This window comes from Sinocyclocheilus rhinocerous, unplaced genomic scaffold (genome assembly GCF_001515625.1).
Source record: "Sinocyclocheilus rhinocerous isolate Xijiao unplaced genomic scaffold, SAMN03320098_v1.1 scaffold1022, whole genome shotgun sequence".
Taxonomy (NCBI): domain Eukaryota; kingdom Metazoa; phylum Chordata; class Actinopteri; order Cypriniformes; family Cyprinidae; genus Sinocyclocheilus; species Sinocyclocheilus rhinocerous.
The window spans coordinates 820,226-832,107 of record NW_015656677.1 but is presented as its reverse complement, the minus strand read 5'-3'; the positions used below and the strand labels follow the sequence as shown (position 1 = coordinate 832,107).

General features: G+C 38.2%; 1 protein-coding gene across 3 annotated transcripts in view; it reads right to left on the bottom strand.

Annotated features, from left to right (window-relative positions):
- Positions 1-2,028: 2,028 nt before the first annotated feature.
- The window catches only part of LOC107720797 (zinc finger protein 862-like), an 11,847-nt gene continuing 1,993 nt past the window's right edge, over positions 2,029-11,882 (bottom strand). Inside the window, exons 4-8 of one of the 3 annotated variants that reach the window (XM_016528629.1) lie at positions 9,048-9,319; positions 8,886-8,953; positions 8,537-8,724; positions 7,155-7,688; positions 2,029-6,661 (exon numbers count right to left, since the gene is read on the bottom strand). In XM_016528629.1, the coding sequence (XP_016384115.1) occupies positions 4,506-6,661; positions 7,155-7,688; positions 8,537-8,724; positions 8,886-8,953; positions 9,048-9,319 (3,218 nt within the window). In that variant the 3' untranslated portion in view covers positions 2,029-4,505. The remainder of the gene's footprint in view (positions 6,662-7,154; positions 7,689-8,536; positions 8,725-8,885; positions 8,954-9,047; positions 9,320-11,882) is intronic. The other 2 variants (XM_016528630.1, XM_016528631.1) reach the window with 2 other exon arrangements.

Below are 11,882 nucleotides of genomic sequence, written 5' to 3'. Positions count from 1 at the left end.
CGCATATTTAAGTTACAAAGGGCGGCACCCGCTCTTTTTTTTTTTTTTTTTGGCAACCGCTCTTACGTTAAAAGTGGAGATTGTCTGTGGAGTTCAGAAAGTAACTAGAAAACAGTTACTTGCAAAATGAGAAACAAATTCAGATTAAACACACATTTACAATATAGTTAAGTTTTTCCTGCTAAAAAAAGCATGCAACATTCAATTGGATTTCTACACATCATAATGCATCTCAAAAACAATTGCATTTCTCTAAATGATTATCGTGTACAGCCAGAACAGGGTTATATTAACCTAATACAGAGCACATTCAGAATTTGCCTTTAAAAAGACCTTATACAGAATCTTAAAACAAAAGATCTCGACTCTGTTAACAAAACTTTAGTTCAATGTAATTGTCTCTCTATCCGTACAGCATATAACGACTGACCACGAGAATTAAAACCCAATCCTTTCTGCTACGTTTCTCAACGCTGCAGCTGGTGTTGACAATAAGGCCTGTGTCACATTTCCCAGAGCCTTTCTGCAGTCATGGAAGCACTCAATTCAAATGTCATCTCAATGCCGCCCTTATTTCAGACTGAATCTGAAAAGGCACGAAATACAACTGTGAATCTGTACACGGTGACAGCAGAACAATCGGAGTTAAGCGAATGAATTTGTTGGTATTTAAAACACAGTGAAGTGGTGTTGTTTGTGTGGCAGCCCACACAAGTACTCATGTTGTTGCATTACCAAAGGGAGCAGGAAATCATCCATCACATGTCAGAATGCTAATATCCAGGAGAAGGCGTAATGATTGGCTTTTTCCACAGTGCCGGAATGGGACTGTGTTTAAATGACCAAATCTAGGCACAGATGAACAATGAAGCTGTGGTGAGCCAAGCAACAAAGACCACTTGATCTTTGTTTGGGCTGTGGCATTCAGTGCAGCATTTTAGTGTTTATGTGACTAACTAATCTAATCTAAAACTCATTTCACTAGTGGTTTAGGTTTCAGTTAACAGATCAGATGTTTTTATTCTGTGAAGTTAATTACACTAAATTTCAAATATCAGGAAAAAAAACATTTTTTTTTAACATGCAACAATCAAGATGGCTTTTTTCTTTAAAACCTGAAGTCATCTTATCTATAAATGGTGACTCGATTAAAGGAATAGTTAACCTAAAAATGAAAATCTGCAGATGAGTTTGTTTCTTCTTTGGATTTAAAGAAATGCATTACATCACTTGCTTACCAATGGATCCTCTGCAGTGAATGGGTGCCGTCAGAATGAGAGTCCGAACAGTTGATAAAAACATCACTATAATACACAAGTAATCCACACAACTTTAAGTTTTAAACTTCAAACCATTTCTTCCAGCTAAAATATGAGTGCTATCCATACTATTGCAGAAAAGTCATCTTGTCTGAAGTATGCACAGATCAAGCACCATTTACAAGCTTACATGTGGATCATTTTTATGTTTTAACCAGCTGTTTGGACTCTCATTCTGACGGCACCCATTCACTGCAGAGCAAATTCATCTTGGATGGCCTGAGGGTGAAATTTTTTTTTTGAGTGAACTATTCTTTCAAGTAAACCAGTTAAAAAAATCACCATGACAAGGAAATAACATTAAAAAAACTTTATTGAACCATTATTTGTTGAATATAGATTCCAAATGCTGTCATTTTAAGTGGGTTTCTATAATACATGTACACATTCTCCAGGTATACATTTCACATGTAGTTCATATTCTTGAGTTTCCAGTGTTACGTTTCCAGGAAGAAGGGGTGTATGAATCCAAGCAAATGACATATTTTTCTTCAAGAAGAAACTGAATGAAAATATAGAGCTACAATTCACTTACTTTGTTTGAAAATAAACTGAAATCAGAAGTAACTTTGTTCCTTAGGCCTTAGACCTGGTGTCTCCCAGATAAAAACATTGAAAAACATTTCATAATAATTCATGATAAGGACAATGCACATTATTGTGTCTACATGACAAGTAAATCAAGAAAATACAAAATTATGAATCTAGACATTTACATTTGGTACACATAGTGTTTGATTAAAGGAAAATACATATTAAAGCCTTAACTAAACAAGCTCAGGCTTGACTTTGGCTCATTTTATGAGAATTCACCATCGAAGATGAGCAAATGTTTTCTTTGACACAGCTACGGCGTATACCTCCCAACACAATATGAAAAGATTCACTCGATGTCTAACATTCAAAAGCATTCACATACATACATATAAGAAAAGATTCGATTTTTGGCAGCTCACTTATTAATCCTTAACACAATTCTATTGCTACTCCAAATGAGTTATGACATGAAAATATGAACATAGCTAACTACTTTGAAACATAATAGCTCGACCAATTAAATGAGAATAATCCTTTGCGTAGAACACTGTTTTTGAAATGTCTCTATTTAAAATTTACATTTGTTAAAACAGAATAAAAAAAGAATTTATTGAAATAATTCTTTCCATAAAATACAAGCTTTCTGAAGCTTTAAACACATGCTAACTTTTCAGACGTGCAAAATCTAAATCTATTTTTAAAATAAAGACAAGCCATTTCAGTTTGATTAATGTAAAACATTGCAGCACATGGAAGGCCTTACCTGTACATGTGGAAAGTTAAAGGTTAACATAACTTTAGAGAAGACTGCATTTAACTGCTCTTTTTTTTATTTTGCACAGATGTACACAGTGAGAACAATCAATACTTTTCAATATTACTGCATTTAAAATGGATAAATTGAGATATACCACAGATTACAATATTTTCTAAACTGATAATAACGATGCTTTAACAATTGTATGAATAAAATTAACATGCTAAATTTCAACTGCAACATTGAAAATATTACTATTATAAATGCCTTATAATTATCAATAAATCTCTACTGGTGACCCCTTTTTTGATCTTGAGAAACTATTTTTTAAAAATAGTTATGATTGAAAAATATCTACATTTTTAGAACAAGATTAAGAAAGAAATAAAAAAGGGTGAATCCATACGCATCTTGTAAAACATGCTCAGTCATGTTGAAAACCTCTAAATTCCACAGTTTTGCTTCAAGGAACATTATTATTAAGTATTAGACTTGCTTGTATTTAAGAATGTACAATTTTAAGTGTAAAATGTATATTGCACATGTATAATTGATGGAATTTAGTGGCAAGGTAAGGCAAAAATAACAAGTGAAAATATATGGAAAAATATATGGTGCTAACCATAACACATGCACTGCTAGAATACATAAATGCACATAATAACACAATCAAAAATATAAAAGCTTTATTCTTGTATGACTTTGATTTAAATAGTGCTATTCTTTCAGATACTAAAATTTCATCCAAAGGTAAACTGTCGTACAGTGTCACCTACTAGTGGTGACGTCATGCACAAGCATTTGTACTGGATGAAAAGTATTGCTGAGACAGACAGTGATGCAATTTTGTGGTATTATTACTGAAGTATTTTCTGTTCATCATTAATCATAAAATTTTTAGTAAACATTTGACTATTTAGACCGCCTCTATGCAGCATTAAAAAGTAAACGCATATTTGTTGCTTTGATGTGGCATCAGAGTAAAATCGCTTCAAACATGAAAATTTAACTATGATATAATTTGAATTGGCTCATAAGGGGGGTCTGACATGGCTGCCGGTAGCAGTACATAATATAAACATGTACCAGAAATCAAGCACCAGCACATGCTAAAAGAACCGAGAAATCTTTTTTCTATTGGTAAGGCATTCAAACCCTGCATACTTAGGCTATATATTGGAAATCTTTTAATCAGATTGGGTGTAAACTGCACATTACAGGTGCCCGACTGCATAAAGTATTATGGCACATCAACATGTTATCAAACCAAGATTTACATGTAAACTTAAGAGTAATGGTTAACTAAAGATCATGTTAGGAATATACTGCATGGCAAAATAGTGGCTATTTCCATTCCAATCAGCGGTAACCAGCATAAGAACATGCTATAAAAATGAAGCACTTTTTGTTCTATCATTTCCATACACACAAATCTACATACAAATACAGAATGATTGCTCAAATTATATTGCAGATATAATAATAAAACTGTTTTTCCAGAACGTATAGTTGAATCGGTTTTTGCAAGGTGACATTTTCAGAGATTAAAAAAAGACTGTATGAGGCTTCACTCACCAATGCCTGATGAAATGGTGCTCAGTCGAACATTCACCTAAAGGCAACAATCCTCACGACTTGAAAATAGTATCTCTTTGGACAAAAACACATATCAACACATCACAACCATTTACATGAACATTTTAAAGTGTTTCATGTGCCTGCGACCTGCAAAGGCATTCATACCGACTCTTAGAGAAGACGCTGATCTAGGCCATTTTAGCAGCAGGGCCAGTGTCAAACTACTTGGCCAATCACATTATAGTCCCAATCAGCCCTTTTCCAATGAGATGGCTTTTTGGAATCATGTTGGCTGAGTAATTGGCGCTGATCAGTCAAATATCTGGATAATACTCTGCATTCATATCCATATTGTGCAACACAGACTTTTGTTCGGTGGTGGACATTCTGCTCAGCACTTCTGCTGAGAGCGAATAGCTGTTCCCGGATTTCTCTTCAAACCAGCTGTCCAATGCTCGCTTTCCATCAAAGCTCCCGATTGGTGGTCCGTTAACGGCCAAGGTGAGCAGATCGTTGATCTGATCCAGAGTCAGTCTGGAACGGCTATTTCTGCGCACTTTTTGCAACGAGCATCTTCCCTTGTCGCAGCATGTTGATGACGTTGGCAAGACCCTGGCAACCTGCAGGATGTGATTGAGAAGAGGAAAACGTTGCTTGTATCTGAAGATGTGATTGACTACTTCTTTAAAACCATTCACACTACAATAATCAGCTTTTAGATCCCTCCATTCAACTACAAGGCTTCCTCGGGCATCTATTCTTTCTTGAGAGAGTCCACGGCCAGATGAAGGAATAGTCTCCAGGTGGTCAAAAATTACAAGGATCTCCTCTTCTCCATATGCACCAAGATCATCCCTGTTAAGAGGCCACGAAGCCAGGTCAAGGATCTTACAAGCCTGGACCACTGTGCGACTGCGTGGATCAAAACGTTGGGCCAGGATGCCTTGACTTCGCTGACAGATCTTCTCTTGAATGGACTGAAACTTGGACTCGGCAACCCGCAAGTTCTTGAGGTCCACGCCATTGAAACTCTCCCGAAAGTTGTCCTCAAACTCCTGTAGGTACTCCCCTGGGGAGTCCACCAATTGACCAATTTCATTAATAGCATCCTCAATTTTTGCATCCACCTGTGACGGCAACAGATAGTCCCCCTGAAAGATGAAAGCAAGTCGTGAAAAGACAGCAATGATGTCCAACAGAAAGTAGATCAGCTTCACCGACTGATAATCCAACAGGAACTGTAGAAGAGACAGAGCAATGGCAGCAGCATCGCCTCTCTGGGTTTGGCTGCTTATGCTCTTCAAGTGAGCAACCACCTCCAGATAGTCCTTGATTAGGGCATTGAGAACATTGGGTTCCCCTATGATCCAACGGACGGCCCTTATATCCCCAAGAAATTCAGTTTCCTCAGACAAAGTTGGTGCTGTCGTCCTCAACTCAGCCATCATACGTGGAGAATACCGGTAGAAGCTCAGCAGTTGCTTCAAGTTGTTTTCCAAATCCTCCAAGCAAGAGAGTTCCTTCCTGCTGATGGCATCCAGAACCTCTAAATGGGGACGATGGATCATCACAGGCAGACACAACACCCAAGGGATTGTCTTTCGTATGGCTGTGTAAATTTTTGCCCTTAGACTAGAGGAGAGGTTTGAGCCATCTATTCCCAAGCCAACAACCAGCTTGTCCTGGAGTCTTAGACCAAGGACACCAAAGGCACGATCCACAGCCTGGAGGTAGCCTTCCACATTGCCTCCGCAAAGCCTTTGTAGGGAAAGGAACTCTGTGGCAGGAAGTCCATCAGTGGTGGTGAACTGGACATAAACGGCAACAGTGTCAGCCAAGAGTTCATCGTTCTGTCCATCCATGATGATGCTTAGAAAGGGCGAAAGGCGAATCTTCTCCGCCAAATCCTCTTTGAATGCTCGGGCAATGTGTTGGATGAGAATCTGACAGTCATTTTCATTCATGTACTGATCTACTACTTTGAGGTCGCACTTCTTGAGGAGCTCCGCCAAGGGTCGCAGATCAGAAAATGGCCTTCCTTCCAAAGCTAGATGGTAGGCAGCATTGAAGAGAGTCATCATATTACGACACATGTCCTCTGTCTTATCTGGGTGCATGCGAAGTTTGTAAAGCTGCAAACACTTCTTATGCAGATTGCTTTGGCTGTGAAGTTTAATGGTGTGGATTTTGAATTGCTTGGAACCAATAATAAAAGCAGAGGTGCGAGAGGACTGGACGGTGTATTGTCGGCACACGTGGCACCACATCTCATTAAGTGTGGGTGAATAACGGAGAAACCAGAACTTCTTTAACCACTCCTGTTTGAAGCGACGAATCCGACGACCTGAGCCCACCGAGAGTTTTGAAGACTCATCTATAGCTACCACGAGGTCAGTAGAAATGGATTCATCAGCAGAATCAACATCCTGGTCATCCTCCTCAAGCGCCACTGGGATGGGCGTCATGGCATCTACAACAAATGAGTAAACAGAGCACAAAATTAAAATAAAAAACCAACACAAAGCAAGATTAAACTCAGTTATTTACTGTTAAGTTTTGGCATGAATGAAGGTTTCAGAGTTTTTATACCTATTATAAGCACACCTTCTCAATACAGTTCACGATATTTCAAGTTCTGCATCAACTAATACACTAATACAAATCATTTTTAAGTACGATTAAATTCAAACATTCTTAATTCCACAAACCAACTTTAGTTGCAGGCTCCAAAAAGAAAACACTCCTTAATTATTTTATTAAAACTTTTAATTAAGAGTGCACTTCCATTTGAAACATTTCAACAAATTTGGCAATCACACAACAAAAACAACAAAAGAATGTCAACAGTAACTGACTACGAGACAAAACTGTCTATATAGCCATATGTTTAAAAATAAATAATTAATATTTACTGCTGAAAGGCTCTCATCCATGGTAGCGTTCCATCCCAGGTGCAAACCTACCTTTGAGGTCCTCACTAGGAAGTGGCTCAGATGGTGGTAAAGGCTTAATTTCAGCATGCCCCTGTCCTCTGAGATGGAGCAGTTCTGCCTCCAGCTCACGGATTCGTTGTTTTAACCTCACACAGTTTGGGCACAAAGATGTTGATGGTCCTTCGCTGGTCAGAGTCACCTCTTCTTCTGTTTCTTCCATTTTAATGCATTTTGCTTCAAACCCACTCTCGTGGTGTTCCATGGAAGCCAATCCAGAGGCGAAGACGTACTCTTTACACTCTGGGTCAGGCTGGCTGAAAACCTGGCAGACATTTGTTCTTGCTCTTTGAAAAGACAAGGTGCTGTTCAGGGGGTTGTTCTGACTTTGATTAGCCTCCAGGGATGCTTCCAGGACATCTTTGAAAATGAGGTCAATCTTCTTTTTCTTGGCCTGGGGCTGGTTTTCTGCCTCATCACTTCCATGCTTACTTGGGGTCCGTCTACCGTGCATTGCAGATCTCAACACTGGACCTTTGGGCTCCTCTTGTTCTTCTAATTTCACTCCTGCAATACAATAGTGTTATGGTTAATGTATGTAACACTATCAGCATTTTAAAAAACTGTGGTCAATAATAAATTTGATTATGAAAAAAGTATGATGGCTAAAGCAGGACAAGTGAAAAAAAGTATATAAATCCCATTTCACTTACCTGTTAAACCATTGAAGGCTTGGAACATCTCTTCTGGGTACTTTTTTGTTGATCAAAAATGTTCAATATGAAATAAGTTACATTTTGGTCTGTTGCTCATAGAAAGCTTTCAGAAGACTTATAAAATATAGCGCACATTATATTTATCACATTTATTATTTTTTTAATGATGCCTTTGGACCCCCTTTGAAGCTTGGAACTTCCAGACTGCATTAATGGTTATTGAAAGGAAAACAGCGACCAGTAGAATTCTTTAAAAATTTGCCTTTTTGTATTTCACAGAAGAATTAGTTTGGAACAACATGGGGACAAGTATGTAGTGCTAATTTTTGGCTGAACTACTTTAATTATAGTTCATACTGTTTAAATTTTAGTCAAATCTTGTTGTGAGTATCAGTCTTGTTTAGTGTTCAACAACAGATCTAATCTAGTAAACCAAATATCTTCACATAAATGTCTTTTATACTAAACAAACCAACTATTATTCATTTTAGAAAATTGTTTTGGTTTAAATTTATGCAAATTTTAAAAAGTGCTGTTAGGATTTTATAAGAATATATTATTATTCCAGTTCAAGAGTCTCCACATCTGGATTCAGCCCTGCAGTGTTTGAATTAGCAGCCCCTTAAAATGTCTTTGGAGATTCCTTAATTCAATTTATTTTAATTTTTTTGGCACAAGCACCAGCGAGGGGTGTCTCACCTGTGTCCAGATTGCGGTCAATGCTGTCCCGAGACACACTCTGCAGTCGCCTCATGTACTCGCTGCTGTACCACACACAGAGTTTCTCGCCCACCGTCAGTCTCTGACACACTCGGAAGTAGATTTCTTCGCCATGTTGAAATGCACTCAGATTCTTTTTACTCTCATTAGAAGAAATCAGAATAAACCTGAGAGGAATAAATAAAATTAGCATTGTGAACAATTATATCAATATAACCATAGTGACTAAAACAACAACTTTTGCCACACAAGATCCGTACATTACAATAGCACAAAGAAAAGGAAAAGAATAATTAAAGTGGATGTCATCTCAATTACATGGTGTTACCTCATCCAGTTAGATGTAGTTTCATCACTCCCATCAATGAATTTATATTTGTTGTCCTTATCAACAATCTGTAATAAACATTTGAAATTAAAATCTAGTTTGTACCTGCATTAAAAATTATTACGAATACATACAACTATGCTAAATGGTGTTTAAACTTACAACATAACCTACCATCCAAGAGTATGGCCCTGAGGGTTTATCAGAGGCCATTATTTGGCCTTGATAAGGACCAAACAGCGCCCCCTTTGGTATGTTTTCATCCATGCAGCAGACATCCATCTTATCACCATCTCGATGGATCTCAATGCCTAAGGGTACAGTGAGAGCTGCCCGATTGGGCACCCCTGATGCCACAGGGGTGTCTGGCACAAAAACAGGGGGCCCATGGGTAGGGCACTCCTCCAAGAAATACTTCTTGCACTCTTCACAGACTGTACATGTAATATTAAATAAGCAAGGAGTAAAAACATAATTATAATTATATGTGAGACCCTGGACCACAAAACCAGTCATAAGGGTCAATTGGTAAATCCCAGGGCATATTGTAGATCCTTCTTTCCATGAGCACTGACGGCCGCTTGTTGAGCTTCATTTTTCATGTGTGACATTTAATCAAAACAGCAGTAGCCCCAGCCTTTATTTAGCTAGTCATCATTACTGCTCTAGGAGACAATTACAATTCCTCTCAACTTCTGTCATGTCGATTCCCTCATTTTTCCAAGGCAGCAGTTTTCTCAGATATGTTGTCTTGGGTGGTGACACATTCCATTTTGAAGTGTGTACATAATAAACAACTGCGACAGAGCAGAAATTTAATCAACACAAAAGTAGCGGCTTTGAGCTGTGGACATGACAAGATGCACCCGGTGTTGTTGACTAAGGGAACCCATTTTCATCTGCAGAAGCATCCACCAGGTTACATACAAAAACAGCCCTCCAAACACAGAGCAATTATACCAGACCTTCTTATTAACACAAACACATGTTTCTGTTTGCAGAGAGCCTGACATTAATCAAGGCATTGCCGCTGAGTACGAATCAATCTTGCATTACTCCTAATTACTGTCCCACGCCCAGGCTCCTCCACTTGAGCAATTTATTCAAGCGTAGACAGATCACTAGACTCTTTAGACTGGCCTCACATCTATGTGGTGTCAGTAAAACAGTTTGCCATTTATGGGCACAGTTTGGCTTATGATATATTTACATTGCAGCGTCGAAATTCTGCTCAGTGCCACTGACTCCGCTACAACACCTTTGTTTTGGGGTGAGTCTGTAGCAAGAGTGTTTCACACATGTATGAGTATAATTTGATAAAACAGATATAAGCTGGCAATTTACTTAATAACGCCTTAGCAATAAACACCAGCATATGTATATATATATATATATATATATATATATATATACAGTGCCCTCCATAAGTATTGGAACAGTAAAGACAAAATTGCTTTGTTTGCTGTGTGCTGTGGAGTCAAGACATTTACAAATATGATTAAAATATGAATATGAGACAAAACTACAGAATGTCACATTTTATTATTAGCTGTTTCAACACACATGTTTTACCAAATAAAAAGGACAGCACTTTTAGAGTTCATCCCACTACCTGATGTGACCATAAGTATTGGACAGTTGAACTTAAGGCAGATATAAAAGTTTAAAAGCTATTATTTTGTTGCAGATCCCTTGTGTGCAATCAGAGCAGTGAGTCTGCGACCCGTAGACATCTCTAGACTCTTGGTCTCATCCTTTGAAATGCTTTTCCCAGCCTTTAATGCGGCCAGTTCCAACTGTTGCTTGTTTTGGGGAGTTTCTGCCTTTAGTCTCCTCTTCAGCTGGTGAAATTCATGTTCAATAGGATTTAAATCTGGAGATTGATTTGGGCAATCTAAGACTTTCCATTTCTTTGCCCTGATAAACTCCTTGACTGAACTGGCAGGGTGTTTTGGGTCATTGTCCTGAGGCACTATGAAGCACTTTCTGGTGAGTTTGGTGACATTTTCTTAAATATTATAGCCAAGATGGATTTGTACCCTTCCAAATTCATTCTGCTACTGTCATCATACATGAAGTCATCATTAAAGCTGAGAGGGCCTGTTCCAGAGACAGCCATACATGTCCATGCCATGACACAACTTCCACCATGCTTTACAGATGAGGCTGTATGCTTAGGATCATCTGCCGTTCTCCACACTTTTGCTTTCCCATCACTTAGAAAAAGGTTCATCTTTGTCTCATCTGTCCATAAAACGCAGTTCCAAAACTCTGCTAACTCACCTTTGTGCTTTTTTGCAAACTCTAATCTTGCCTTTCTATTTTTGGTGCTGGTCAGAGGGTTGCATCTTGCTGTAGCCTCTGTAAGTCTGTGTCAAAGTCTCCTGCAGACAGTAGATTGTCAGAGCATCACCCCAGCTTTCTGGAGGTTGTTGGTGATTTTACAGACGTATTTTCACAACTTTTATGATTTGTCTGTCATCAACTACTGCGGTTTTTTCTCAGCTGATCAGGTCGTTGTTGGTTGCCGGTGGTTTTCAAACTCTTGATTTCTCCATGCCCTTTGTTTTTGCTATAGCTCTAATTGACTTCCTCTGTTCTTTTAGCATCCAAATTGCTTGCTTTTCTCTCAAAGTCAGCTCCCTCGTCTTCATCCTGGTTTGTGTGTGTCATCATCGAATGCAAGACTTAGAATGCAGAAGCAATGGATAGAACTGATACGACACATTCCCTGCTTTAATATCTGAAGAATTAATGTAACAGGACACAGCTGATCACTTAGAAAGACCTGTGAGGCAACTGTTCCAATACTTATGCTCACATAATTTAGGGGGATGAAACTCTAAAAGTGCTGATCTTCTTATCTGGTAAAACATCTGTGTTGAATCACCCAATAATAAAATGTGACATTCTGTAGTTTTGTCTCATATTCATCTTTTAATCATATTTACAGATTTCTTGACTCCACAGCAAACAGAGCAATTTTGTCTTTACTGT